Raw genomic sequence first — 27,864 nt, 5'->3', positions numbered from 1 at the left:
GCGCCTGCCTAGAAGTAGCCACCAATAATCATTTCATCCTGAAATCCATCAGTCCTGTCAACAAATGTGAAGGGGAGGTTCCGGGGATACATGCTGTCTGCTTTTATCTCGATGTGACAGTGGGCTGTGCTTCCTCCCAAAGCATCCCTATTGACTTTGAGTAAAACTCACATCCCGCCTGTGATCTGTAGGACCTTCCCTGAGCCACACCTGTGTGCCACTGATCCACAGGACGTCTACCTCTTGTTATTTGTGCTCTGGGGAGCCTCCCTTAGGTCCTAGAATACCATGAGTTCATTCTACCTCAGGGCCTCTGCATTTGCTCTTCCCTCAGCCTGGAATACTCCACCCAGCTCTTGCCATGGCTGACATTTGCTTATCATTTAGTTTAAGATCAAATATGTCATCCAAGGACTAGCAGTAACATACACCATGTGGAGGAAGTTGGGATTACTGAGTAGTTTATGTACTGTGTGACTTTTCCTAGGGACACGTGAACAAATTTATTAATCCCAGGTAGATAACTGACAATAGGCCAAAGAAATGATGATGGCAAGTCTAGCTTAGTGAACCAATAAGTTTATCGAGGTTACTTATAGTATGGGTGAAGGTATACATACAGGAACATGTATGACTCAAAGGTAACTGTATCATAAAAAAGAACACTACATTGCATGGTACTGATTCCCAAAACTCCACCCCTAGCTTTCCCCATAGGATTTAGCCAGTTTGGCTGGTCGGAGAATCTTCTCTCTCCAGCAGCTATTACTGCTTACATATCTTTGGAGACAGGCCTTGTGAATCCTCTAAGTTTCAGAAACTTCCTAAGACTTGTGAGATGTTTACCCCTTGAGTCTTGTAAAGTTTACTTCCTGAGTCTTAAAGATCTTCCGTCTGACTTTAAATATTTCCATTTGGAAATATTTGCAGCATGGAAAGGGTTGGGCCTCTCAGGAAAAGAATGTCAGAAAGAGCTCAAGAATGTGGGCTGTGCTCCGTGAAATTATAGATGCTTTAAGCAAGCTCCAGATTGGCTGCAAGATGTGGTGTAATTGGACAGTTTGATACATCTTAAACGAGAAGAATGTAGCTGGCAAAAAGGTAGTGGACATGCCTGTCAACTGGAATTGAGCGATGGTTAGCTATTTTCTTTGTGGTCATGAACAATGCTCATATTTTTGTCTGTGTTTAGATGTGACTGTAAAAAGGCCTTGCAATTGTCCCTTCCCATCATGGCATTCAGAAGGGCTCTTGTCTCAGACTGGTTTCTGTGAAATCTTTTATGCTCAGCAGAAGAGCCCTAGGGCTCAGCTGTGAGTGCCAGCTTGCCAGTATCAAGGTCTGCTTTTCTCCTCAAATGTTACCTTTGCAAACAATTCTGCCCAAACCTCTCTGTCTGAGCTATTCTTTACCCCTGGTTACCGTCTCCCTACGCACCCTGCTCGTTGCCTTCAAAGCACACATTACAAACACTAATCACTTGTTTTGTCTGCATGGCATCTGCCTCTCCCCACAGTGAACATGGTTCATGAGACAGCATCATTTGCATCTAGGGCCATCATCTCTAGAACCTGGTACAGAACGTAGCCTCAGATGCCCACGGAGGAAGGAGGTGTGGGCTGGAGAAACTCAGTCTCCCATGTTGCTGGGCAACTACTTTCCCGCCTCCAGACCTCACTTCCTGAGGTTATGCAATAATCTAGTTTTTTCTCCTTTTTTCTCAAAAGACCTTTTCAAATCTGACTTTTGAGGATGTTGTGAATACCCCAGGCTCAGCTCTCCAGGGACAAGGACATCCTCAAACACATCTTTTGAACAAAACTTAAGTGGCTGCCTTGGGAAAGGAACACTGGGGAAGAGTGGGAAATATTTCTACACTCAGAGGGGAAGGCAAAAGTAGGGCTTCGCACTTTAAGGAGAAAGAACAAGAAAAGGCAGCCAGAGATTGATAATAGAGGAGTATAACGAGGTGGTAATTTTGGTTTCAAAAGAATGTGATTAGCTCCTAATGACTGCCACCATTCCCTGGTCAATCTACTGTAACTAGCCACTAATGTAAAAATAATGCCCCTGGCTCCTCCACTTTGAAGACTGAGATGAGTCTCCCTTTCATGCTTTTACCCCTCAGATTTGTTTTCTTGAAGAGATTATCTCTATTAGACTGCAGCTACCTAAGAAGGGAAACATATGGGTGATCAAAGTCTGCCAATTAGGAGCCATTACCACCTCCTCCTGGGTGGCTCTATTAAGCACACCTTCTGTATTTGTCAACACCATCAGACACACACACACACACACACACACACACACACACTCCTTGGTCTCCTTCCTTATGCCTTGCTAAGGGGAGACATAGATTCAGAGGTTCAGGGTCTGTATCGGGTGCCTGCATGTATTTCCCATGCGGAAGTAGCCCTCAATCATCATAACTGTTATGTTGGGCATAGGATTGCCCTAGTACAGGTTTGGCTTGGCTTGTCCCCAGGGCCATGGCTTTAATGTTAAGCAGTTGTTAAGATGGACCTTCATTGGATATTTGCCATATTGCAATACACAGGGTTCATGCTTATTCTACTGAGCCCCAGGAGGCAGGCCAAGGCAAAGCACACGGCCAGAGTAAGAAGAAATCCAGCCAGTGATGCTGCTCAAAAAACAAGCAGGCAACTGTGGGACAGTGAATTGTCTGTCACTGAGGGTGTCCCAGCAATTGATACTGGGAATCATCTGATCAACTAGCTGCCTGAAGGCCACTGTGAGCAGGACAATTTTCAAGGTCATCGGTGGCCCTGTAATTCCAAGATCTTGCCATCCACAGGCACAGAAGTCACTGTGTTCATTTGTCATTTTGCTCATTCCAAACTTGTCATTCTAACAATATGAAGAACAGTCATGGCAGTGGGCCCTGGAAACAGAATTAGAAATGAGATGCTTTGATCCTTTTCCTGAAGAAGCCTATGGCCAAGTTGGAAGGCAGGCTTTTAGGTTATTAGATGTAGAGTTTTCCATAAGAAAATACCTAGAAGCGGCTGGCTTTACCTGAGAACACAAAGAGGAAGGGTGAGCAGAAAGACTACCCAAAAAGAAGAAGCTTGGACTGGGTCTTGAAGATCCTTTGAGATTTTAGAGGAGTAGGCGAGAACTTCCAGTAGAAAGAACGCGCAGAAAAGTCTCATGGATAGGAAGGACTTTGACCATGGCAAGAAGTAATGCTGAAAGAGCATTTGGGTTGAAGTCATAAAGAGCCAGTTAATGAAACAATTTGGAATTTATCCTGAAGACAATGAAGAGAGGAGTAATTGGGCCCTGATCACATTTTATAAAGATCACCCTGATTACAATGGAGGGTAAATTGAAAGAACAAAACCAAAGTCAGGGAACCAAAGAGGAGACTCATGGGAAATTGTCTCTGCAGGTAAATTTACCATTTTCACAAGAAATCCCATGGGAGCTTTAATCATTGCCTAGCTTGTCTGGAACAACACCTTGGCCTTGAGAGTCAGAAACCACCCCCAAGCAATATTAGAATGCAGCTATAAAGAGAACTTAATGTTAACTGTAACCTAAATTCTGACACAAAGCTGACACTAAACATATTTGTCTATAAGATCCTTATGTAAATAGTCTGCCCCATCACAATGTTGGAATGAACTGTGAACTTTTATCACAGAGGATATCAAACAGAAAATCTACTCCCCCAAAGATCAGGACAATGCTGTCCTTAAGACCCAGACATAACACTACACCTGACAGGCTGACTGGCAGGAGTGGGGCTACCTGGTCCGGAGGTAGGATGGGCTTGGAAGCTGAGTTAGATGCAGGAACAAGAAGCCATCTGTGATCTCAAGATAGCCTAAGCCAAGGGGTGAATGATTACAGGGATGCTTGGTACCCAGAAGTCAATGCTTGCCTTTTTTCTTCTCTACGAAGTCTATCTAGGGCTATAATAAACACGAAGAACAACATTCTGAAAGGATACCTTAGAGTTCAATTGGAGAGCACAGCTTAGCACAGGAAGCCCAGACAAATCCCTCTCACCTGTGCCTTTCAGTGCCTCAGAAGGATAGATTATCAATAGACTCTGGTTTTACATAGCCACTCACTGCATGGATGAAGCCCATGATCATGCTTGAAAAATGGTCAGCAAACCACAGACACAAGCTAAACCCATATTTACGAACACCTATCCTTGTAAATAAACATTTCCTGGAAATGTCTGTGCATTTGCCTATGGCTGTGGCTGCTCTATAACCAGAGAGCTTGGTGTTGACTATTGGCTATGGCCAAATATGTATATAGATTTTTCACAGATCAATCTTGCAAGTCACCCTTGCTATTAGAAGACCCACCAAAGTTGGTGAAGCACGCCTGGCACTTGAAGTAGGGAAGGTTCCACTGTGCACAAACACTGCTTTTTCATATCCAGTGGCTCTTCCTGCCTCTGAGATCATGGTCTCCTGAATGGCCAAACTTCTGGCTAATATTTGAGGGACTATTAGAACCTAGTAAGGAATAAATGGGTATGGCTAAGGTTGACTTGCAAATTCAGTGTCCTAAGTAATGCAAGGGCCACGGGCAGGGCATTCAACCTGTCCTCTTATAGGGAAGGATAGAGACCCTCATCAAAATAGGGCTTGTCCTGCGTGCTACTGTAGGCTTGATAAAGCTGTTTCCACTTTCCATACATGTTCATTTCTCTCATCTGCGAGGGGACTGGCTACACATTCCCTTTGTTCAAGATCACTTGGCACTCAGCCCTTGTAAACCATCCACAGGAGTGTTCACCTGGCTGTCAGTTACGTTGTTGCCTCCCTCTTAAACTGATAGATGAATCTGTCTCCTGTCTCCCTTTAAACTTTAAAGCTCTGTATCCAACTTCCCAATCAACAACTCAGCTTAGATGTCTTAGAGGCATTTCAAAGTTGGGTGCCATTGCCATTATTATCATCCTTACTAATCTCAACGTGTTAGAATTAGACGGTACCACCGAGGAGCACTCTTCTAAGTGCATCATGTGTCCAAAACTCAATGCTCAATTCACACCCAATCCATCATGCTTCTCCCACAGACTTCTCCATTTACTTCAGTAAATGACATTCCCCTGGTTCATCAAACCATCGACCTAGAGGCTAGCCTTCATTCTTCTTACACAGTCCCAGTCCTATAATACATGCGTTAGTGCCCTGTACAAACCCACACATTCATGGTACTCATGCATGCCTCTCTTATGGTTTCTTCTGGTAAGCATCTATGTTTTGCAGGTTTTCCCAAGACCAAAGACTATCCACACTACCCACAGAGCATGGCAGAAACTTGAGGGTTTTCTAACAGTTGTTGTCTAATAGTAATAGAAAGGAAACCCTGGATCAGCATTCTGTCTCTCTTCCAACTCTTTCTTCCCTTCTGGAACATGAGATGTGTTTGTGAATTAAGTCACAGTTTTTCTCAGTGATACAGTGGCATTCTGCCCCATCAACTTCATTCTCTCGATGGTCTACTTCCCCCATTCTCCTAATCACACTCTTTGATTGCCTCCAAACCAGCCACTTGTGCTCAAAGCTAAGCGAGAAACACTCAACTGAACAACCACAGAATAATTGCTTTTCTCATGCCCACTGCTACTACCTGCTTGAATAGTCCAAATGTCATCATGACATATGATTACAGTAAATTCATAGACAATCACCCTGCTTCTTCTGGCCTTCTTGGAGCCTGCATTCCACACAGGAGCATTATAGCATATGAGATGACCTCCTTGCTGAGAGCCCGCCAGTGGTGCCCCAGCACACTTAGAACAACATTCTGTATTAACCAGGAGTTTCAATGCTTGGGGGTCATCTGGATTCTCAAATCCTATTTATAAGTCTCTAGCCCCCAAACCCCATTCCTCCATCTCTCTCATCTGTGAGCATGGTCATCTGGTTGCTCACAGACCTTTGTACCTGCTCCTTGTGCCTAGAAAGCAGGTCCTACTTTTCTCAATGAAACTTGCTTCTTTGCCCTATCAAGGAATGAATGTGGGTGTGAGGTTTTTTGGGTTTTTTGTTTTACAAAAAACTTCCTAAACTGTAAGAAATCTCAATCCCCATCACTATCCATTTCTCCTGCTTTATTTCTTCCTACCTTCACTATCTAATATTGGATTTGCTTTGTCATTTGCTATGTTGAATACTCTGGAATTCTTGGCTGCTACTGTGCACTCTAATACCTAGAAACATATCTAAAACATATTAGGGGATCAATGTGTATCTGTTGAGTATATGGATGAATAAGCGAATGAGTGAGTGAATGGATGGATGGTTCCCTACTGGACTAGACTTGAAGCTCATGAGAGCCACAGGATATCACAATATTTGAGACAAAGAACAAACAAGGTAAGAGGATGGGAGGTACCATCACAGGACACATAACCCTTTATACCGAGTGTCTCACTGTAGATACTTATTTCCTGGTGTTGATTCATCTACAAATGAGGAGAATTGCCATCTAAAGCTATGCTAACCTCTCTGTCTTTGTATTGTAGGCCTTACCAGAGGGACAGACAGCTTCGTGGGACACAGCCAAGGAAGATGAAAACCGCAATAAGAATCGATATGGGAACATCATATCTTGTAGGTGTTCTTCCGGGTCTCTCTATTTGTTAGATTTTGGGAAACATGGGAGAAAGAAAAAGGTTCTCTTTTCTTGGGATTTGATATAAAATAATCCTTATGTTTCCAGCTTCAGGTTAGTAGATTTTTACAATGATCTTAAGAAGGGATGATACGTCCCAAATAAAGTCAGTAAGAATCCTAAGGGAGGAGGGAAAGGGGGAGAGAGACAGAGGGACTGCCACAAAACTGACTGTGACTCACTTCTAACACACATAGCACTTCCAGATGATGACATAGACAGCCTGTGAAGCAGTGCACACTTGGGAGAGCACAAAGTATTGAGTCAGTGATCTGATAAGAGTTTCCCACGACAGCCTTCCTGTGATCTAGTGTAGCCCAATCCACGCCCACCGACTGACTAGCATTTCTTAAGATCTCAGAGTACCCCAATTTGGGCAAAGAATGGAGAAAGTGGGGAATCCTAGGAGACAAGTTATTTCTAGCACACTTCAAAGTTTTGTTTTAACTGTCTAGACATCATCATAGAAAAAAAGCTGGAGAAAGAATAAGACACGGGCAAATTGTAAAGGGAGAGGCAGAAGTTTTCGCTTAGCTGTTTCCTGTGCTGATTTAGGAATGAGTTCTGAATAGTGGAACTAATCAGAAAACATTTATAATTTCTCTCTTGCTTGCAGACAGCAAGATTTTTTTTCAAGTGAAGTGGCAAAGAGAGAGAGAGATTCAGCTAGTCAGCAAACATGTATTAAGGCATGACGTGTGGGCCTGTGCCGAACACTTCCTGTGCTTGACACTGGGAAGTGCCTTTGTTCTGGGACAGGTGGCTGTTCATTATAACTTGTGTCCACCACCTTCTGCTTCTGTTCAATTGGACATTATCCAATGTCCTTGTCCGGTTGTGTGCTCAGATAGGGTCTACTGTCTGAAATAGGTTTCCAATGCCCTGTCCTAGGGAGATTGCACAGCTGTGTAAAAATGCCTAGAGAATAAAGAAGGCCAGGGGACAGAAGCCAAAATGTATGAGAGATTTCTAAAAGATAGGAGAAGCCTCCTCAGTCCTCCTTGGACTCAAACTTGCCTGGGCCATCACCAACTGTCCCCTGGATCTTGTTTAGTCTCTTCCTGTCCCCTCCATATCCAGCTGGCCCAAACTTTTTACCTATCTGATCCCTGACAGGACCCATGAAGATCTTGACGACTTGACTTAAATGATGTCATTTTCCTATTAAAAGCTCTTTGGATGTTTGTTTTCACTCTTCAGAGTTCTCCTCTGTGCCAGGCTTTTTCGAGACCCATTCATGTGGACTCAGTCCATCACAGGCTCCTTGGTAAGCCACACTGGCTGTCCCACAGCATATGAGGTTCCCATGTCCTTCTATACCTCAAGGTCACCTTGACACATTCCATTCTCTCCATCAGAGTTCCCTCTTCTCTCTTTGACTTACTAAGACATACTTCTCTGACTCTCAGCTATCATCACTCTCTAGGGGAATGTCTCTGACCCTAGCATGTAGACAAACCCCCATTTTTCAGCCCTAGAGCTCTGTGTCTTCTGTTCACTCTGGGCTTTGTCATCATTGTACCTTGAGAGGCATTTGGCTGAGCCTGCTTGCTTGCCTCCCGTAGCTGCTTCACAGCAGCAAAGCCACAACCATCTTGCGTTTCTATTTCCCCAAATCTTCTATATGACTGGTGTCTAAAAGTAGGAATTGAACAGATGAGGATCTTGTAGGGAGGATCCTGTGGGCTTGCTCTCTGCTCTGTCCCCAAACTAACAGCGAATACCTTGGAAGGACAATTGGGTGAGGCTGGATCAAGACAACATTGGAATGATACGTCCCAAGATAGAAGACCAGAGTGAATACAGGACCTAGGAAGGAGAGAAGGACACACCATTCCTGCTGAAGACCCCAGTTGAGAGTCAAGAGTGCATGACTGGAATTGCACTCCATTGCTATGGTGACTTCCCAGGACCTATATCCACATCACTTGCTGTATAGAAGCATCAATGGCAGATGGGTACCAGAGGCAGGATCACGTTAACAGGGACCAGGTGCCCAGAGCCACTACTCTAGGAAGCTGCAGTCTAGCTGTGGATGCTATATGTGAGCTCCTTTTTGAGGTATGTGCTCCTCATGTTTCCACCTTGCCCTGTCCATATCTTTTTGAGTAAAGATCTTACCCAAAGTCAGGGAAGGATGCTATGCCCAAGCCCAGGGCAGACAGCAAATATGAAGGATTCACATGCCTGGGAGAAACCTCAGCCCTGATACTCCAAGTTTCCCATCAGTCCATAGAAGGGCCTCTTCCACATCTCTTTTTAGATTTCCACAGAGATCACACTGCAGTTGTTCACAGCAGTGGTGAGCTTTACAACAGTTTTCTGGGATGCCTTTCATCCTGCCTCCCAGCCTTCCAGTGTTAGCTTTTACTCCTACAGTCATGTTTTGCTTTAGAATTCTTGTATTATATCCACCCATAAAGAAAAAAAATGGAGATGGAGAAAATTTAGGAGCCTTAATGGTATCCCCTTGGCGATTTTAAATGAACCCTAATCCCTTTTCTAACTGAGGTTCAGTAACTATCGCACAGCATGTCAGGTCTAGTACAGGTCTGTACTCAGCCCAGCAGAGAGTCAGTCAAGGTAACCTGTGTACCCAAAGAGCAACACAAGACCTAAAGGGGAACCCCGGGCTGGGAGGATGCATCTTGAGTTTTAATGAAACAGGTTAAAAAGAAACAGCCCAGAGGCCTGGAAATTGTCCTTGCTCTTATATGTTTTCCTCCCAAAGGCCATGCCTGTCCAGCCTTGATAAACAGAAATATTCTTGGCACAAGAAGAAAAACCAGCTGTGATTAGCATCTTAAGGGATCCAGGTTCCCAAAAGGCCAGAGTGGAGATCCCAGGCCTAGGCCACTGAGCACAGAAAAGATCAAAGTGGGAAAAGAGGGCAAGGGCTGCCATCAAACAACAGGGAAAGTGAAATCTTGGTAAAAGGCTCTTTCTTTCCAATGACCCTATTTAGAATGTAGTGTTGGAGTCTGGCCTTCCCAGGGAGTAGAAATGGAAAGAAGTAAACAGGAAATGAATGAGCGAAATGAGAACAAAGAGCCCTTTGCTTTCAGGTAGCTCCAGGGCAGAGACTTTGAGCTAGAAGAAATTTCAATAGCAAAGCATCCCTCTGTCACTCCACCCCTGTGTGGACTGGCAGGAAGGAGATGACTGTAGGAAAGGAAGGTCTCTCAAGGGCTGCAGATTCCATTAAATGGCACCATCCTGTGATCAGTCAGGATCCGAGCAGGGAATAGATGGGACCCCCAGATAACGTCTTTTAAGGAGAAGTAATGACAAGATGCTTTATAAAAGGGGTAGTCTAGGAACAGAGACACTAGAAACCACCAAGGAGGGAGAAATCACCAGGCCCTGGAAACAGAGGCTACCTGAGCACAGGTGTGTCCTCTGGTGGGGCAACTCCAACAAAGGGAGCTGGGGAATAAATCTCCTGACCCTGCTCTCTTGCCTCAATGCACTTTATGCCTTTGCATCAGCTAGTTGAACCCAGTTAGATGCCAGAGAGAAGTCAGGGCCAGCCCCATGCCTCTCAAGCTGTGGTCCCTGGTCAGGAGTAGCAGCATCACTTGAGAGCTCATTGGAATTGCTAATAACCAAGTACCTCCCTGGACCTCCAGCATCAGAAGGCATTGGGACCACAACCAGCAGTCTTGTTTAAACTCTTTAGGGATACTTTGAGACTCTCATATGCTCCTCAGAGTCCAGCCTCCTAGATCATAGAGCCAGGCAGAAAAGGTAAAACATGCATTGACTGAGGCTTTTTCCTAAGCCTTAGGGGAAATCTTAGAAAAGTTGCTGGGTTCTGGTGTGTTAGTGTCTTGGACAGGAGGTCAGTAAGAGAAATAAGTTGTCATCTGTGTTCTGTCAGTTAACTTCTGGTGACCTGTAGCAAGTCCCTTCCGTTTCTCTGATCTGTTTCTCACCTATAAGGTCTGATTCCAAAGCAGAAAACCTGTATTAAAAATGAATGGAAACAGGCTGGAGAGATGGCTCAGTGGATAAGAGCAACTGACTGGTCTTCTAGAGGTCCTGAGTTCAAATCCCAGCAACCACATGGTGGCTCACAACCATCTGTAATGGGATCTGATGCCCTCTTCTGGTGTGTCTGAAGACAGCTACAGTGTACTCACATAAAATAAATAAATATCTTTAAAAAATAAATGGAAATGAAATCTAAATCTGACATGGCCTTTGGAGTCATGGATTTTTAGTGTAGAGCAGGCTAGCCTCTGAGTTTATAGGACAGGACATATGACTCAAAGATCGATCACTATCCAAGGTCACACAGTTACACAATGAGTCTATAGGACTGCCATGCCCCAAGCCTTTCTCCTGCCAGGATGCCATATGCTTCTTGCCAAAGGATATCCCTACCTGAAGCCACCTATGTTTTCCAGGAGTATATGTTGCCAAGATCCCAACTTCATAACAAATAAGGTCCTTCCCTGAGGAGGGTAGGGTCACCACATGCAGAGAAGACTCTACCCCCAAGAAGAGCCCAAGTTCAGAATAAGCCTGGAGGCCCTCTCATACCGCAGGATTCCCTAAAGCTTCCTGGAAAAAGAGCTAATATGATGGAATGGGTCTCTGCCTCTACTCGGCTTGTCCTTTCTGAGGGTGGCCCTTGGTGCGTCCTACTAGCTTCTCCTAGTACAGAAACCATTGGTATCCTGCCATATCTCCCACATTTCCCTGTTGTCCATGCCCCTAGTTTTACTGTCCGCATCTATGTCTTTCTCTTGAGGATGTGTTCTGGTCACTGGACCTTCACTCTCTGTAGGACAGACCACAGTGCTGTCTCGGGAGTTGCCTTCAGCTGATGGCTACTGCAAGTGCGTGTCTAAGAACCTCAGCTGCCCCTCTCTGAAGTTCACATTCCCTGTCTTCTCCCAGAGCTCTGCAGAAGCTGGGGGGTGAGGTGGGGACTAAGTCCTCTTTGTCCAGATCTGGATGATAGTCTCTTGCTGGGTTCTTTTCTTCCTGTTATTTCCTGAGAGACCCTCCCAAATCACTAACTTAACTCAACTCTTCCACTCTGGTTCTGCTTCCTCAGTTCCTCCAGTAAGGTCTCCTGGTGGGGTACTCCCTGGTAACCTGCTAAGGATGCAAAGAGATGCAGTTGGAGCAACACTGCCCTCTGTCCACTCTGGGTACTCTTCCCTTCTGTACTTCCCCTTCCCCATGGCTCTGCCATGGGAGCTGCCCAACTTCAGCTAGCAGCTAGCATGGATCTGTCAAGACCGGGAGATACACAGAATGTGTGTGTGTCCTCCTTGTGTGGTGCCCAAGCTATACCTTCTGTGTCTCAATAAGGGTAATTCAATCAAGATTGAATGTTTAGACCTTTAGCTTCAATGAGGTACCCAGGCAGTCCCTGTGGAATTACCGGCCTCCTCCCTACCCACTCGCACAAGATGATAGCATTAACATTTCCAATACGTCTAGGAAATGGTTTTTCAGCTCCACAATTCATTGTAATGAGTCAAATCTCTTTTCTCTGAAAAATTGCACCTGTTTTTTTTTACCCTTTGCAGTGCCCAGAAGACAGGAGGAAAGACTATAGAGTATGCAAATGATATTCTCTCCCAGCCCCGCCTCTCTAAAGTGATTCTCTATTGAAACGGATGTGACTTGTGATGACTGATTTATTGAGTTCTGTCTGATAACAGAGAAAGGGAAAGGAAGCTGGGGACTGGCTTTTAGTTAGAATTGTGCAAAGGAGCAAACAGAACCTTCTCCTCTGTAGAAGGTGTGAAATAACGAGACGTGGACAGGGGACCAGTGTTGGAGGCTGAGATGTTGATGGGAAGCAAGGGAGAGAGGGATGGGCAGGCAGTAGGCCTTGGAGGCCAGCTAAGTTCACCACTACATGAAGAAGCTGTCAGCCTTATACTGTGTCTTGAGTGACAGAACTCCATGGGACATTGAGTTTCTCATCCATCAAGTAAGGTGCACCATACACATCTGAGTTACTTTCTTTTAATCCTAGAAGTAGTGTCTACACAGCTTCCAGGATAGTGCATAGAACGCCTTCTTCTCTGCATACACATAAATTCCTATCCCTTAGCATCTGCCACTTCCTGGCCCAGTTGCAGGAAGGTCTCCTAGTCTTTCACAAGAGAGATTAAGGTGAGCATTGAGGATAAGACTGTGCTAAATAACTGAACAATGAGATATGCATGCTAAAAACAGGGCATGCACCATCATCTTGTGAAAAACTCGCTAAGACATACCATGCCAGGTCTCACTTGCAGTTTCTGATTCAGAAAATCTGGAGAAGGAGGTCCAACTATCTGTATTTCTAAGGACCACACTTGGAGATCTATTGGTCTAAAATAATAATAAAAAGCTGATTTTATATACTTGTGTTGATTCATATAGAAAGTCGGATGTTATATTTGGTTTCATTTCATCTCTGTTATAAGTCTGCATGAAAATATGGTTTTGAGATTATAGCTGGATAAATCAAGGTTCAAGGAAAGTTGTGACCTAAGCCAAGTGGTATGATGATATAGCTGGAGACTGGGGAGTCTCGGGTCTGCTTTTATAACTTAGCCAATTCTTCAGTTCTCTTCTGATAAAGACAAGAATTGGCTGTCAATCTTGGGGCAGGACAGGCTGGGACTACAGGTATGATGAGGGTTCAGCTATGAGGAGAAGAAGATGTGATCTGAATGCACTGTCTTAGATGAATGTGTGCCTTAGAACATGTAAAGGGTCTGTGACCACAACAAACACAGTATATTCGAGCAAGTTAAGGGCCAAGGTTATCAGGGCAGGGTGTGGCGAGGGGAAAATGACAAGGTGGTAGGTTCCCGGGCAATCTGGGCATGTGTGGCTTTGTGGGGTATGATTAGAGTCTCTGTTAGTGATGTACTCTATCTGAGCCATGTCAGTGAACAAAAGCAAAGTTTTCAACAGAATCTTAATATCTGCAGTTTGAAATTGGTGATAGTGGGAATATTTATAGCCCAGAAATCAGTAGTCATGATACCTCACAACGTTTTCCCTTAGAGAGTGTATAAAACATTTATCAGCATACCATTGGTCCGCATTCTAAAGAAACAGATAGATTGAACGGAGAGGGCGATGTCCTCCCACCCTGCAGATGTGTTCATGGGACATCTCCACGTCCTTCCTATCCCCTCTATCAGCTACCAATGGTTATTTTGTTCCTGCTTCCCACCTCCTCAGGGAACCTGGGGGATCCAAGCTCCTGCACTTCCATCTCCCCTCACAGTTGGGGAGCTTCTCCTCCTCCACATGACTCTTCATAACTCTTCCCTTTGTCTTGACTCTCAAACACTGCATGCTAAATTAGCTGTTTTTCGAGCTTGCAAAATGTAGATAGAGCATAATGAACACTCTGGGCTGCTTGTAAATTGCCTTGTATAAGCTCCTTCCCATCGTTGGCTGCTCCATCCTTCTCCGTGTGCATGTGAGTAAACAGAATTTTTATCTTTCTAATTACATAAAGTTAGAAGAAGAAAGGGACACAGAATAATATTAGCATTTCCCAGAACAGATAAATAAACCATGAGGCCACCGCCACTCTTTGCATTGCCTTTCTGGTAGACCTGGGTCTCAATTGTGTCCTCTAAGGAACGCATACATCACTCTCGTCCTCTGCAGATAAAGAGATTCGTCTCTGGGCGGATGCACAGATGGGGAAACATCAGCTTTCTAGGTTGTCTCTGCTGCCACCCCACTATCCACCCCATATGCAGCCCCAAACCTCCATTTATTGAGTCCCTGCTGTATGCCTGGCACTATCCTTTATTTCCTTAGGAGCAATTTTTAGCTTTATAGAGAGTCGGAGTGGCGGGTGTAGAATTGTGCACCACTTACATGTTTCCCTTTCACCAACACTTTCACAGTAGTGCAGAACATGTGCTGCAGCTGATGAACCAACATTGGTCCATTCTTATTAGTTCAAGTTCATAATTTACACTAGGGCTTGCCCTGTGTGTTGTTCAGTTCCAGAAAAATGCATATATTCCAATTATAGTATTTTATAAAATAATTTCCTCTCCCTAAACATCCCCCTTACTCAACCTACTTAAACTTCCTTCCTCCTCTTCTAAGCCTCTGCCAATGACTGAGGTTTCTATAGACGCCACGATTTTGTTTTGTTTTGTTTTGTTTTTGCCTGTTTTGGAGTATTACATAGTTAGAAGAATATGTAGACGCAACATTCAATGTAGCCTTTCCAGTTTGGCTTCTATCACTTAACAATATGGGTTTAAGTCTCTTCCGTGTCCTTTATAACATTCGAGTTCATTTCTTTTTATCACTGAATAATATTCCAGCATGTAGCTATATCACCCTGTATTTATCCAGTTTCCTTACTGAGGATATGTTTGGTTGTTTCCATGTTTTTACAATCGTGACTAAATGTGCTGTAAACATTTGGGTAGGGTTTTTTATGTAGACATAAGATTGCAGTACATTGTGTAAATACCAAAGAATGTAATTGCTGGATCACATGGTGAATGGATTCTTAATATTGTATGAAATGGTCCTACTGTGTATTTTCACCAGAAGTGAATGGGGGAGCATTCCTGATACAAGCATTGGCAAGCATTTTGCCACTGTTATAATATGTAATTATTTCGCTGTTTAAATTTGCAACTCCCTAGCTCTTTGAGTCTTGGTGCTTTAATGTGGCATGGAGAATACACTGCTCTAATGTGTCTTTCTCCTCTGTCTCCATTGTTATTGTTGCCTTTCACAGTCAGTGATCCCAGAACAAAAGACTCTTCCCAACCCAACCACCACTGAACCTATTACAATGCCTTGGCTCTTTTGGGATCCCCTCTTTCATGTTTTTCTCTAAGAGAAAGACTTCCTTGATGCCCATGGATCAAACCTTCCTCGTTTTAAGTTCCTTGGTCACATTTTGGTACACAGAGCTATCTATTTCTTGCTTTCCATACCTGGATGACTCACTTCTATTCATGACTCATCTCCTTGAACAAATTACCCAGAATCCTTAAGGACGAAGCTCACTTGCTGTAACTCTTTCTTATTTCCTTCAGCTAGTCTGGCACAAAGTAGGTACTCAACAAATATGTTCTTCATAAATAAATATAAATATCGGTAGATACCCTGATGGTTAGAGACACATTTAATGTTTAAGGACATTTGACTAGAAATAGTTTCTGTCTTTTGCTTTGTTTCTAATGATTTTTGCTTTTGGATATATGTATTATTTTTATTTTATGCATTGAAAAATATCCTTTCAGCATTTTAAGCCAGAATCTCTGTTCCCACTGTTATGGTCTCCAGGCAAGCATAATTCAGTAAGTAAGGAGATTTTGATCTGCCTCCTTAGTATAGCAGGCAATTCATCAGTCTTATAAATAAAAAAGATTTTGAACCACTAAGTCATTAATAAGAATGCTGAATAGAAAAAGAACATGCATCTCCCTTTTCTGAGACTTACAGATTCTGTAACTGCTGGTAAGAGGGCTTGATAGCCTGTGTCAGAGTCAGGTTCCAGTCCTGCTAAATGGCCATCCCCAGGGAGTCCCCCTCTCTTTGGTACTGAGGGCTGTGGATTGGGGAGCATTCTCAAAGACAGTAATCATGTTGGTAGAGCAGAATGGATCTTTTTTTTTAAGTTTAAAATACAGACTTTTTTATTGGATATTTTATGTATTTACATTTCCATTTTATCCCTGTTCCCAGTTCCTCCCTCTCCCTTCCCCCCCTACCCCTGCTTCTATGAGGATGCTCCCCCTCTCACCCACCCACTCCTACCTCAGCACCCTGGCATTCCATTGCACTGGGGAAACCAGCCTTCAAAGAAGCAATGGTCTCTCGTCCTGTTCATACCAGATAATGCCATCCTCTGCTACCTATGCAGCTGGAACCATGGGGTCCCTCCATGTGTATTCTTTGGTTGGTGGTTTAGACCCTGGGAGCTCTGAGGGGTCTGGTTGGTTGATATAGTTGTTTTTCCTATTGGGCTGCAAACCCCTTCAGCTCCTCAGTCCTTTCTGTAACTCCTCCATTGGGGTCTCCATGCTCAGTCTGATCATTAGCTAGAAGCGTCCTCATCTGTATCAGTAAGGGAGTAGCTTTCTAATCTGCAGAAGTGCTTAACCTCTGGTGAGCCCTACTTCCTTCCTGTAAAGAGAGAATCATAATAGCACATTACCGTGACCGTAGTAAGATGAAGAACTGTTTTGAGGGAAAAGGGAATAAGCTAATGTATTTAGTATTGGGGACTCTTAAGACTTTCAGTAAAGTTTTAAGTTCAAATTCTCCTCGCCTCATATCCCACATCTCCATCTCATACCTACTAAGAGTTGCTGCCTGCTTACTCCTCCTTCTAGTGGCTTCTACTAAAATTTTTCCTCCTTGGAGAATTAGAAAAAAAGGCATCCAAGCATGGTAGTTGCTGTCTGTTGGTGCTCATAACTGATTCTGAGCTAATAGATAGGAGTGTCTTATACCAGCCCAGGGCCCGGTTTGCTCATAGCTGGACCAATTCCTGGCCTTTTAGGTGATGTCACATTGCAAAGAGCTGACCGGTTCAAGATGACTTCTTTGCAACCAGGAATTCTCCTTGTGTCCAATTCCTACCAAAGAAGTCCACACTGATCCCAGTCATAGCAATTTTTCCCAACTCTAGAGATCTGAAAATGTCACCTCATGTCCTGCAAGGGTAGGGACCCCTTGTTGCTTTTCTAAATTATCTCACTTCTTAAAAGTTTCTTCCATCACTCAACTAACAACTTCTCTAGCTTATCTCCTGCTGCAAATACTCACATGGTTTCTAGCTCCTACTTAGAGCCCTTCGAAAGAAGGAGTATGTGAACTCAGAGTTAACAGGCCCCAACTTTTTTATGTTCCCTTATTCAGTGGTCACGTGGCCAATTTTCATGAGCCTCTGTTTGCTCGTTTGTAACAAGGACTAAAGGCATCATTCTGCCTCTTTCCTGAGGTCACTGAGAACACGCAATGAGCTCATTCATGTATACACTCAGTGAGTGCCTCCTGTGAGCTAAGCCCCTTTAGGGATTCAAGGGATGGAACAAGGAACAAGGTAGCTAATGCCTTTATCTCAAGAAAGTTCAGTTAGTACTAGCAAATGTGTTTATAAACTGAGGGGTACTGTAGATGTCCAAAAGGAAATGCTGGTTGTCCTCCTTAACCCTAGGAGGACTTAGGATGCCCATACCTCTCTATTCCACTGACTGTGATTCCTTTCTCTGCCCTGGAGTAGGAAGGAATTGTTGGGGGCAGGGCATGCAATAGCAGGTTCACAATGATCCAGGTAGCAGACTGAGGATCCTTCCTTTCCAGCAGACCCAATCAAGATGTTCCTTAGCATGTGTATATTAGCATGTCAGGATTGACTTTAATTAATTGCAAAGGATTATCCAGCCTTTTCTGATGTGCCATTTAAGTGATTTCTAACTTGGTGTTATTTGAAGCAAGCATGTTATCGACTAAAGCCCATAATCTTGTTTATGCCTGGATTGTGTTTGAAAAGGCATCTTCAGTAACATGATTTTGAGTTACTGATGACCTCTTTTCTAATGATTCAGTCCTCAGTTTAGTGGTGGCATTGATAACAATACATTACCAACAACCTGTCTGCCCCAGTGCTCCAAGAGACAAACATAAAGTAGTTGGTGTCCACGGTAAACAGGTAAACGTGCTGGTTTTAAGCAAGCAGGTAAATGAAGCATATTCATTCAGACTCCATGACTTTACGTAAATGAATGTACCTAGGTCAGCTGCCCTTGTTTTGTCCCCCAGAGCAGGCGTTTCCATTCGCAAATTTAATGATGAAATCGCTAAGCTGCAGTTAGCTGACACACCTGCTCAGATGATGGTGGAAACATCATCAAAGTAGGAAGTAGAGAAGAGGGTCCTTTTTCAGATCTGTCCCCTCTCAGTATCTCTACTTCTTCATCCACAGATAGCTTAACTGTGAGAAATGGTACGGTAGCTGGTATACAGGAACTAATCAGAGGCAACTCTAATGGAGAAAAATACTGACCCCACCCCCACCCCACAGCTTCTCATCAACCACTGCCTGCTTTTTGTCCTCTCTACAGATGACCACTCCCGAGTGAGGCTGTTGGTGCTGGATGGAGACCCTCACTCAGACTACATCAATGCCAACTACATTGATGTGAGTATCTTGATGGAGTTAAGCAGCTCTGAGCTACTGACTGTCCAGGCTTGAGATCTGACTTACGAGCTGTCTTTAACCTGTCCACTAGAAGGTAGTCAAAGCGTCTCCAAAGTGGTATATCTCTTCCTTAGTTCATGTGATGCAGTTGATTATCCAACCAAAGCTCTCTGCTCTCTGGAGTCCCAGGGTAACTCCTGGTCTTATGTATTCATCTCGTGTATTAATTTCTATGTGTCTGTCTACTCAGTCATTCATTTGAAGGTACAACCACTGATGCAGCAAAATATTCAAAGTTATTATCATGGGCGAAATATTATGAGGCCCATAAAGCTTAAAATGTCAGGGTCTTTACCCTCAAAATCACCAGAAGAGAGAGATAGGCTATATGCATCTGTGGGTAAACTAGGGTAAATTAGAACGTGATGATTGGTATAGGTTCAGATAAAATACTGTCAGGATTCAGAGGTAGGAAATTATCACATCTTCCCTTAAGAATGCAAAAAATGATGTGAGCCCAAGCTTCAAGTGTAAATAAACTTCAAAATCAAAGTGAGAAATGAGGGGCCTTTGGTTAGAGAATTGCTCTTGCCGAGAGGAAAGCACCTGGGAAGAAATATGCATTATCTCTGTCTGAGGGTAGTAGAAACTATACAGTGGGAATACCGGAGATAGGATTGGCATGAGATCCTTGATGGCTTAGAAGGTTGAACTCTGAAAGCAAGAAAAACTGCTTTTGCTGGAAATGCTTGAAGGTGTTTAAACATGAGAGACCCCATTCATTATTAAGCTTCATAATTTATCTGCTACTGAAGGAAAGTAGATCAGAGAGAGGAGAGTCTGGAATTAACAGCCAAGTAGGAGAGAGGCTGTTCCCACATTCCATACACTACCAAGACACTCAGAGTGTGCACAGAAATGAAGGGGTCTACAAAAGAACAATGACCACTCTTACCACGTGGGCATCCCAGCATTACTGATCCAAGTTGATGTCTCCGGGTCTCAGCTCAGAGCCCAGAGACCTTGAAAAATGACTGAAGAGATTCCCACTGGTCCCTCAAATATATTTATAGACCAGCTATCAAGGAAGTATAGTCAAAAGTCTTGTGAATTTTCTTATAACATAGCCTCAGCCAGACAGTTCATTGGTTCAACAAGTATTTCATGAGCCTTGAATCTGATACACCTCACACTTCACACAGAGTGAACACTTGGCCAGCAGATGCCGATCCAGCCGAGATTGGTTTGGCTCCTCCCTTTTCTCCCCTATCTTGATTATAGTTAGGTAAATGTGACTGACCTAAGGGTGACCACCAACATAGAGCCTTGCATGCCTGAGTTGCTAGAGGTTTCTAGCCTTCATTATGTGAATAGAAGCACCCAGCAAAAGCATAGTTCTAAAGGTACTTCAGTCAAGTGTGGGTCATCTGTCTGGTCATCCTTTTGACCCTCTCTACTCTCTTTTGCTTTGCACATGGTAGTGATTGTGCACTTGTGAGAGGAGCACAGTCTTCGGGAAGGATGAAAGCTTTCTCAATAAGAGGGGCTGATAAGACACCCAGGGACGACTGGAAGAGGGAAACCGAGGCACCTCTGCTCTGTTCCTTAGTGACCACGTTCCATCTACACTTCCAGCTTCCATCAGTTTGAGTTTCAGCTCCTTCCAGGCAGCCTCAGATCCTGGACTTTTATTCATTGTTCCTCTAGGGTCTCTAGGGACTGCTTATCTTAAGGTTGACCCATGGTTCCTCTCTGCCGTCATACTTCCCTAGAAACTGTAATACCAATTCTCCATGTTGAATTTCCTCTGTTCGAAATGCCCATGGTACTTTCCTCTTCCCTACTGGGTCTTGCCTAACAAAGGACCTACTATGTGGCCAAGACCTGGAACTAGAGCTTCAGCAGAAATAAAAAACAATATTCTCTGTCTCTGTCACCCTTTAGATGATTCCATGAGGAGGGATTCGGTTGTGAGCTGCTTGTCTCCAGCATGAGCATGTTGCTCCAAGAATTTACTTTCCTCTGTAATATTCATTTTGCTAATACCAAGCCAGCCTTCCACTGTGTTTTAGAAATGCTTTTTGGTAAGAGGGGTTAGATGAGGACAGACCTTCCAGAAAAGGGGCTATCAGACTGAAGCCTCAAAAGGGAATCTGATGAAAAGCTTCTTGAAGGAAATGACTTCTCAGTCTTGCCTCAGAAAGTAACAAAGAACCAGTGCAAGAAATCTAAGAATTAGTGATTGCTTCTCACGCACCAGTACATCACCCTAAGTAGTAATTCAACGTCACTGGATAAGTACCTCTAAGTACCCATTGCCAGATGATGCTAGGTCTCTCAAGGTTACGTAACACATATCCAGAATCACAGATGGAGGAGCTACAGTTCAAATCAGGAGTGCTAAACTCTGTTTCTTCTAATAATAATATCAGCAACAATGTTATTTGGCTATTATGAGTCACTCTTGACCCTGCGTGGTATGCTTTAAGTGAGTCAACTTACTAAGACTCCTTAGTAACACTTCACAGTAGTTCTTATCACTCACACTTTGCAGATGGGGAAACTGAGACTGAAAGAAATTGCAAAGTTTATCCAATGTCATATATCTGAACACAACCTGGGTATGAACCATAGCTGAGTGTCCCAACCCAGTGCTCAATCCTCTGGTTCTGACATCCCATAGCCTCCATTTAGTGGACACTCAGTTAGCACATGTTGATTCAGGTTGGACTGGTTCTTTTCTTCCCCACCTTGACTGTGATCAGATCGTATTAGAGTCCTACAGATATATAGCACATGCGTAGTCTCATGTACCCAAGATGTGATATCTATCTAGTATTTAATATCTAAATGGAAACTCCATAAAAATGCTTTTTCTAGGTGTTCACCCCATCTATAGTATAGTGATTGGCTGACCACATGTAGAACTGAGAAATTTTCATGTCGTATAGACAACAAGTGAAATTGCTCTGAATGCAAGTGACTCTACAGTACCAGTCCTAATCAGGTCTGTAATTTCTGTCCTGTTATATCATTATGAATTGTTTTGCCAGCCTTTAAAGAGAGGAAACCAGGTATTGAAGTTAAGAGCACTGCCCTAGGTCACACAGCTAGACTCTAATTCTCTTCACAGCAAGCATACAGCACAGTCTCCTCCCTCTCTTTATAAGAAGTAGATTGGACAGACAGGCCAAATGTCTCTACCACATGCTGTCCTAATAGGTAGTGTCAGGCTCTGAGCTGTGTCTCAGTGGTTAGGATCAGGGACTAATGAGACTATAGTCATGAATCCCATCCTTGTTGGGTCTGTTGAATACAGGTCTTTCTGATGACTAGCTTTGTGACTATAAGTATTTATTCATTCTGATAGCTACACGATACAATTTAAAGATGCCAGCCCGCAAGTATGTGGTAATTACTATAAAGTACCTATCAGGGTTCCGAGAGGAAACAAGCTGGCTCACAGGTATCAACCAGGGAATGATTAGTGAGAGCCTGAATAGTATTGGAGCAGGCTAACCAACTGGACTGTGTGGGGCATCTTGAGGCTAGAAATAGCAGAGACCTCAGCAGTCCTGTGGCTAGATAAGAGAGTGGCTATAAATGGAATAGATCCGTAAGGATACTGTAAGGATCAAGCTGTCTTGCTCTTGCCAAGGAGAAGCCAGCCATTGCTGGCATGGCAGAAAAAAAACCCAGATGGGTGTATGCCCCAATCTCCCACTGGCCTCTGGGCTTCTGCTACTTCTCCTAGTTAGAAAATGCCACCTAGAACCCATAAGACATGGGAGCCTATATTGCAATTAACACAGTCATGTAGCAGTAATTGGCTAAACTGCTTTGGCTCCCGGTAAGTCGCACCCATGCATGTGCCCAGGAGCTATCTGGATTTGCAAAGGAAAGATACAGACACAGACACAGACACACACACACAGACACACACACACACACACACACACACACACACACACACGTCAGTTAATTTTTGACACGTCATGACTAACTCAAAGACTGGGCACTCCTAAACCTTCCCCTGCTCGCAAATGCTCGCTTCTGATACTCCTGAGACTCCTAAACCTTCCCCTGCTGCCCTCTGCCCAATCAGGTAAGTGTCAAGTGACTGGTTGGCTTTCTCCCCTGCAGCTCTTTTATTCTATCCTTCTCCCCCAAGTCATGAGGATTCTCTCCTTCCTTTCTCTCAGTTCCTAGCTTGCATAAATCTAAAGGTCCCACTTCTGTACAGCCATTGGCTGTTGACTCTTAATTGATCGATCAAAAACCAACTGGAGACAAGGACCTTCAGTGTTTGGTCATGCAGATTACCAATTTTGGAGGGCCAGATTAATTCAAAGCAATGGAATCAATCCCCAACATGGTCACCTCCCGTGACACAGAACAAAGTGCAGGAAGGACAATAGGAGAAGAGCAGGGACAAAAAGATCTAGAGAGACAAGTACTCTCGTGATGTTACCAACATGGGGCAGGGAAAGGAAAATCTCATTAACTGTGAGCCTACTTGAAATTCCAGTAGAACTGTATTCCTGCGTTCTCCTGGGGAATCCTGATAACTAACAGAGTCCAGGTTGCAGGAGGGGGAAGGAGCTATCTAGCCTTTGCTGCTTTACCCTGGTCTCTACACTAGCCCAAAGACAAGAGCTGGCTATTTGAGCTAGAGTCCCTTCTCCACAATTGAATCTTGACAATTTATTAAAATGACTCTTTTTGGATAATGAGCTGGATGAGGCCAACCCTGACGGAGCCTCTGGAGGCCGTGGTATGCTGCTGTCAGAACCAGCCCACTGGCATGTTTGTTTGCATACCGGAAAATGTATTGGCCACTTGATTCTGTTATAAATTACCAGCCTAGAAATAAATATCATAGCTGGGTCCACAGTAAGTAACAGATGCAGGAGTGCAGAGTGAGATAAATGTGTTTTGGATGCAAACCTCCTTCCGATTGTTCACGGACAGATGGAGGCAGGCCTGGTGCTGGTTTGCAGTCACTCTGTGTGCTGTATAGGTAGGACTTAAATGAACTGAAAGTTCTTTTAAGGTTAGGAAGTTTTCTGCACTCACTCTTGGCGAATCCCCAGAGGAGACCCATTTAAGCAATACATTTCCTTTTATCTCCATTGCTGAAGGAACCTCGTGGTTTGAATTTTTCTCCTCTGGGGACTGTGTGGGTTTCTGGAGTCCAGAGAAGGTCTTTTTTGCTTAGATGCAGCATGAGGACAGGCACGTGGCATGCCAAGGTTGGCAGCCAAGACAAACATTTCAGTGTTTGAGAGCATAGCCTCAAGCAAGCCAGGTTCAGTCCTGCCCAGTACTTTTGAACATGGGAGGAGATAGACAAGGGTGTAAATGAATAAGCCATCTGGTGATTTGTGTTTTGAAGAAAAGGAAGTTAAGGGGACTAGAGAGATGGTTCAGTTGGTAAAGTGCTTGCCATGAAAACCCAAGGTTAATCCCTCGCACTCACATAAAAAGCCATGTTTGTCAGCCCTGCTAGAATACAGCACTGGGGATGTAGAAATGGCAGGTTTCGTGGAGATTCCTGGCCTGTCTAACCAAGTCAGTGGTCTCCAGGTTCACTGAGAAGAGTGATTGATAAAGACCTCTGACATCAACCTCTGGCCTCTACACATCTTCACACACGTCTGCATGTACCTCCACACACTTGTGCACATACATACAAACCCATGCATATGCAAAAAGGAAGCATAGAAAGGAAACTGGGAGTAGGAGACAGAAGCAGACAGAGACCTGACAACTGCTGTCTCAGACAGTGACTGGAAGTAAGTAAAAGTCCAAGAGTGAGAGAGAAAAACAAACAAACAAACACACACACACACACAAAAAAAACCACTTCAGTATAGGGGAACAGGCAAAGGGCCCTGGTGCTAAGTCTTCTAGACAAATGTCCCTATTGCTTCCAAAGAGCCTCTGTAAGTCCTTGACAGCAATGGGAAGGTTAGGCAGACTGCTGAAGGCTCAAAGGGGGGAATTCAGGAATGTCAAGAGGCCCAAACTAGAAGTTAATTAAACCATCACATCCTCAGGGAACATCCTCTGCTTCATGGCTGAGTCAGTTCCCATGGGTGCTCTACAGAGTCCCACATCTTCCCTCGGAAGTTCACAATCCCAGCTTGTAGGTGTCTGTGAGCTGCTCCAAAGGAGGGCTCACATCTACCTGGTTCACTTTCCCATTTCCAGCATTGTGAATAGCAGAAGGCAATCCCGTGGTGCTGGCTGGTTGAATCTGAAATGAGTACACAAACGAACAAATGCACAAACTAGTGAGCCTCCACAGTCCAACCTCACAAGTGATGTGTGAACTTCTTGCCCAGAAATTTTTACCATTAACCTTCATGTATATTTGAACCTTCTAAACCTTAGTCCCCTCCACGATCTTTGCCAATGCAAAACCAGACTGATACATGGCATCCCGCTCGCTGACCAACCTTTGCAGAAAGCTGCACCGAGTGGCGTGTTTCATGACTGAAGAGAAGAAAAATACAAAAGCTCTTAGTTCTGCTCATATCCCTGTATTCACTGGGGCATATGTGAAGCCCTGTGGAATCTCTCACAAGAAAAGAGCATCGTGGTGAAGGAGTTCCCTCTGAATCACAGAAGAGGTCATGTCTGAAGTCGCGGGTAGTAAGGATGCGTGCATTGAGGGAGTGGACACAGAGAGACAGTTGGGAGAAAAGTTCACGATGAGGGTGAGATGTGCGGTTGGTCTAACATGAAGCACTGGGAAATTACTGTGCAAGCAGTGTAGAGTCAATGCAGACTCAAAAAACTGACACCCTCAAGTGTATACCGAGAAGCCCGCCATTGTAGAAAGTAGATGAGATTCAGAAGTAAAAATGAGTTCTTGGAAAACATATAAAGGTTGGTGCTATGGCCCAGGCTGGGGGTGGAGGGGTTGGAGGGCTGGTGACATAGCTGACAAAAGAGTGTAGACACAAGAAACCTCATCATTCCAGGCTCTAGGGAGCCATTTTCTGTTCCTGAACCTACTCAAAAATGCTCAGAATCTAACTCTTCTATCAAACTGTCACAACCCTGTCCATCTTGATTTGAAGTGACAGACACACCTTTCCGTTGGTTTGTTCTGGGGGAAGGCTTGGTTACTCCTAACAAGGGAGGGCTCATCTGCCCAGAAATTTCTAACCATTCAGTAAGCACTGTTAATCATCGAAGGGCTCTCAATAAATGTTTGCTAAATTAGAAATAATATAACTATAGAAGCAAAAACTCAGTATGAAATCTTAGAATTGTGTCCAATACATATTATAGGAACTGATATATATTAACTTTTTAAATCTTATTTAATATACTTTAAACAGTCTGATAGCCTTTTAATAAAAATATCTGAGACCCAAAGAAGTTAAATAAGTTATCCTAAATGACCCAGACTTGGGACAGAGCCCACAATTCAAACATAGGCAACTGAATTGGTCTATGGTACATATAACCCACACGCTGTGTCTTTCTGGTTGGTTTGTCATAGCTCACTTATTTGCTATTTGCTCTGAGCCTATATAGGGTCCTGGAGAATAGTTTCTATAGAAGTCAGTTGTGTCAACTGAGTGTGCTCACTGAGTATATGGGACCACTTGCAGTAATCATGGTGTATGGTTAATCTAACCACATAAGTTGGGCTATTTCATTGCTGTAACTAAGTATCTGAGTAACGCAATTTTAATGAGGAAATATTTCTTTTGACTCACAGTTTCAGGTATGTCAATCAGTCTGTCTTAACAAGAGGGTATGGCAGAGCACAACAATTCACATCACAGCCAGGAAGCACAGAAAGTAAATTATAGGAACAGGACAGAATAGAATAAGATAGGGTCCCCAAGGTCACTCTCCCGGTTCCACTGACTAGGCTTAGCCTCCTACTTTCCCCTTTCTCCTAATAACATGATTACATTATAAATCTATCAGAAGTCACTCCATTCCTTGGGTCAGAGCCTTCGTGATCTAACTCTGTCTAGACAGGCTTACTTGGGGCATGGGGATTTTCACTAATCCTCTAAGCATTTCTCAATCTGGTCAAGTTGACGATGAAGATTAACTATTGCACAGTTTACGGTCATAATGTTGGTCAATGGTGGTAGGTACTCCAGATAAAGTATGAAGAGAAATTGGGAGAAACCTTCCAAATATTTACCAGATGAGTGAAATACCAAGACCTTCAAATGTGCAAGAAACCCATACATTAATTTTTGAGGCATCACATGATCCGGGGTTCCAGGGCTGCCACCAAAAACGCCAGGACACTTTTGGCTTACTTCTTCATGGAAGACTTGAGACACCTCATCTTCTCTCATTTGTTTTACAAGGTTTAAACTGAAACGGCTATTCACCAAATTTTGATTTCCAGGGACAGTTAACCCTAAGTGGAAAGTGTATTCCAGGAGTGTCAACAACAATTCGTTCTATCTAAGACTGTCCTGTAAGGTGCCTGTCATATGATCATTAGGACTGAGTTCGGAACCCGTAGCATGCACAGAAAGCCTGAGCACATAGTGGCCATCTATAATCCTAGCACTGGAGCAGGGGAAGAAAGTTGATGGGAGGATGCCTCAGGCTCACTGGACAGAAACCCTCACTGAATCACTGAAATCCAGGTTCAGTCAGAGACCCTGTCTCCAAATATTAGGCTAGAGAGATATTAAGGAAATCACCCAGTGTCTTCTTTTTACCTTAATATATTACACATATATTCACAATTCATTCAAATATGTACACACACACACACACACACACACACACACACACACACACACCATACAACCAATAAAATTTAACTGTGTATCTCTCCACCCATCCATCTAGTCACTAAATGCTAATCATGTTTGATGACCGATACTAAACTTAAGCTTTTCTTCAATATAATAAACTAGAGACACTGTTCCTCTGTAACAGAGGAGGCTCCCTCCATTCCACTCCCAATGAAAAGACAGCATCATCTACAATGTCTTCTCTCATGATTAGGATGTTATGAGCCACCAAGTTAGTTC

The 27,864-nt window shown here is 43.7% G+C and overlaps 1 protein-coding gene across 18 annotated transcripts in view; it reads left to right on the top strand.

Moving 5' to 3' along the window:
- Window positions 1-27,864, top strand: part of Ptprt (protein tyrosine phosphatase, receptor type, T) — a 1,098,700-nt gene that overhangs the window by 1,022,199 nt on the left and 48,637 nt on the right. For all 18 annotated transcript variants that reach the window (NM_001108603.2, NM_001402009.1, XM_039105540.2 and 15 more), the window contains 2 exon segments: window positions 6,521-6,608; window positions 18,756-18,832. In NM_001108603.2, the coding sequence (NP_001102073.2) occupies window positions 6,521-6,608; window positions 18,756-18,832 (165 nt within the window).

Source organism: Rattus norvegicus, chromosome 3, assembly GCF_036323735.1.
Source record: "Rattus norvegicus strain BN/NHsdMcwi chromosome 3, GRCr8, whole genome shotgun sequence".
In the NCBI taxonomy this organism is placed as follows: domain Eukaryota; kingdom Metazoa; phylum Chordata; class Mammalia; order Rodentia; family Muridae; genus Rattus; species Rattus norvegicus.
This window is presented reverse-complemented; position numbering and strand designations above follow the sequence as displayed.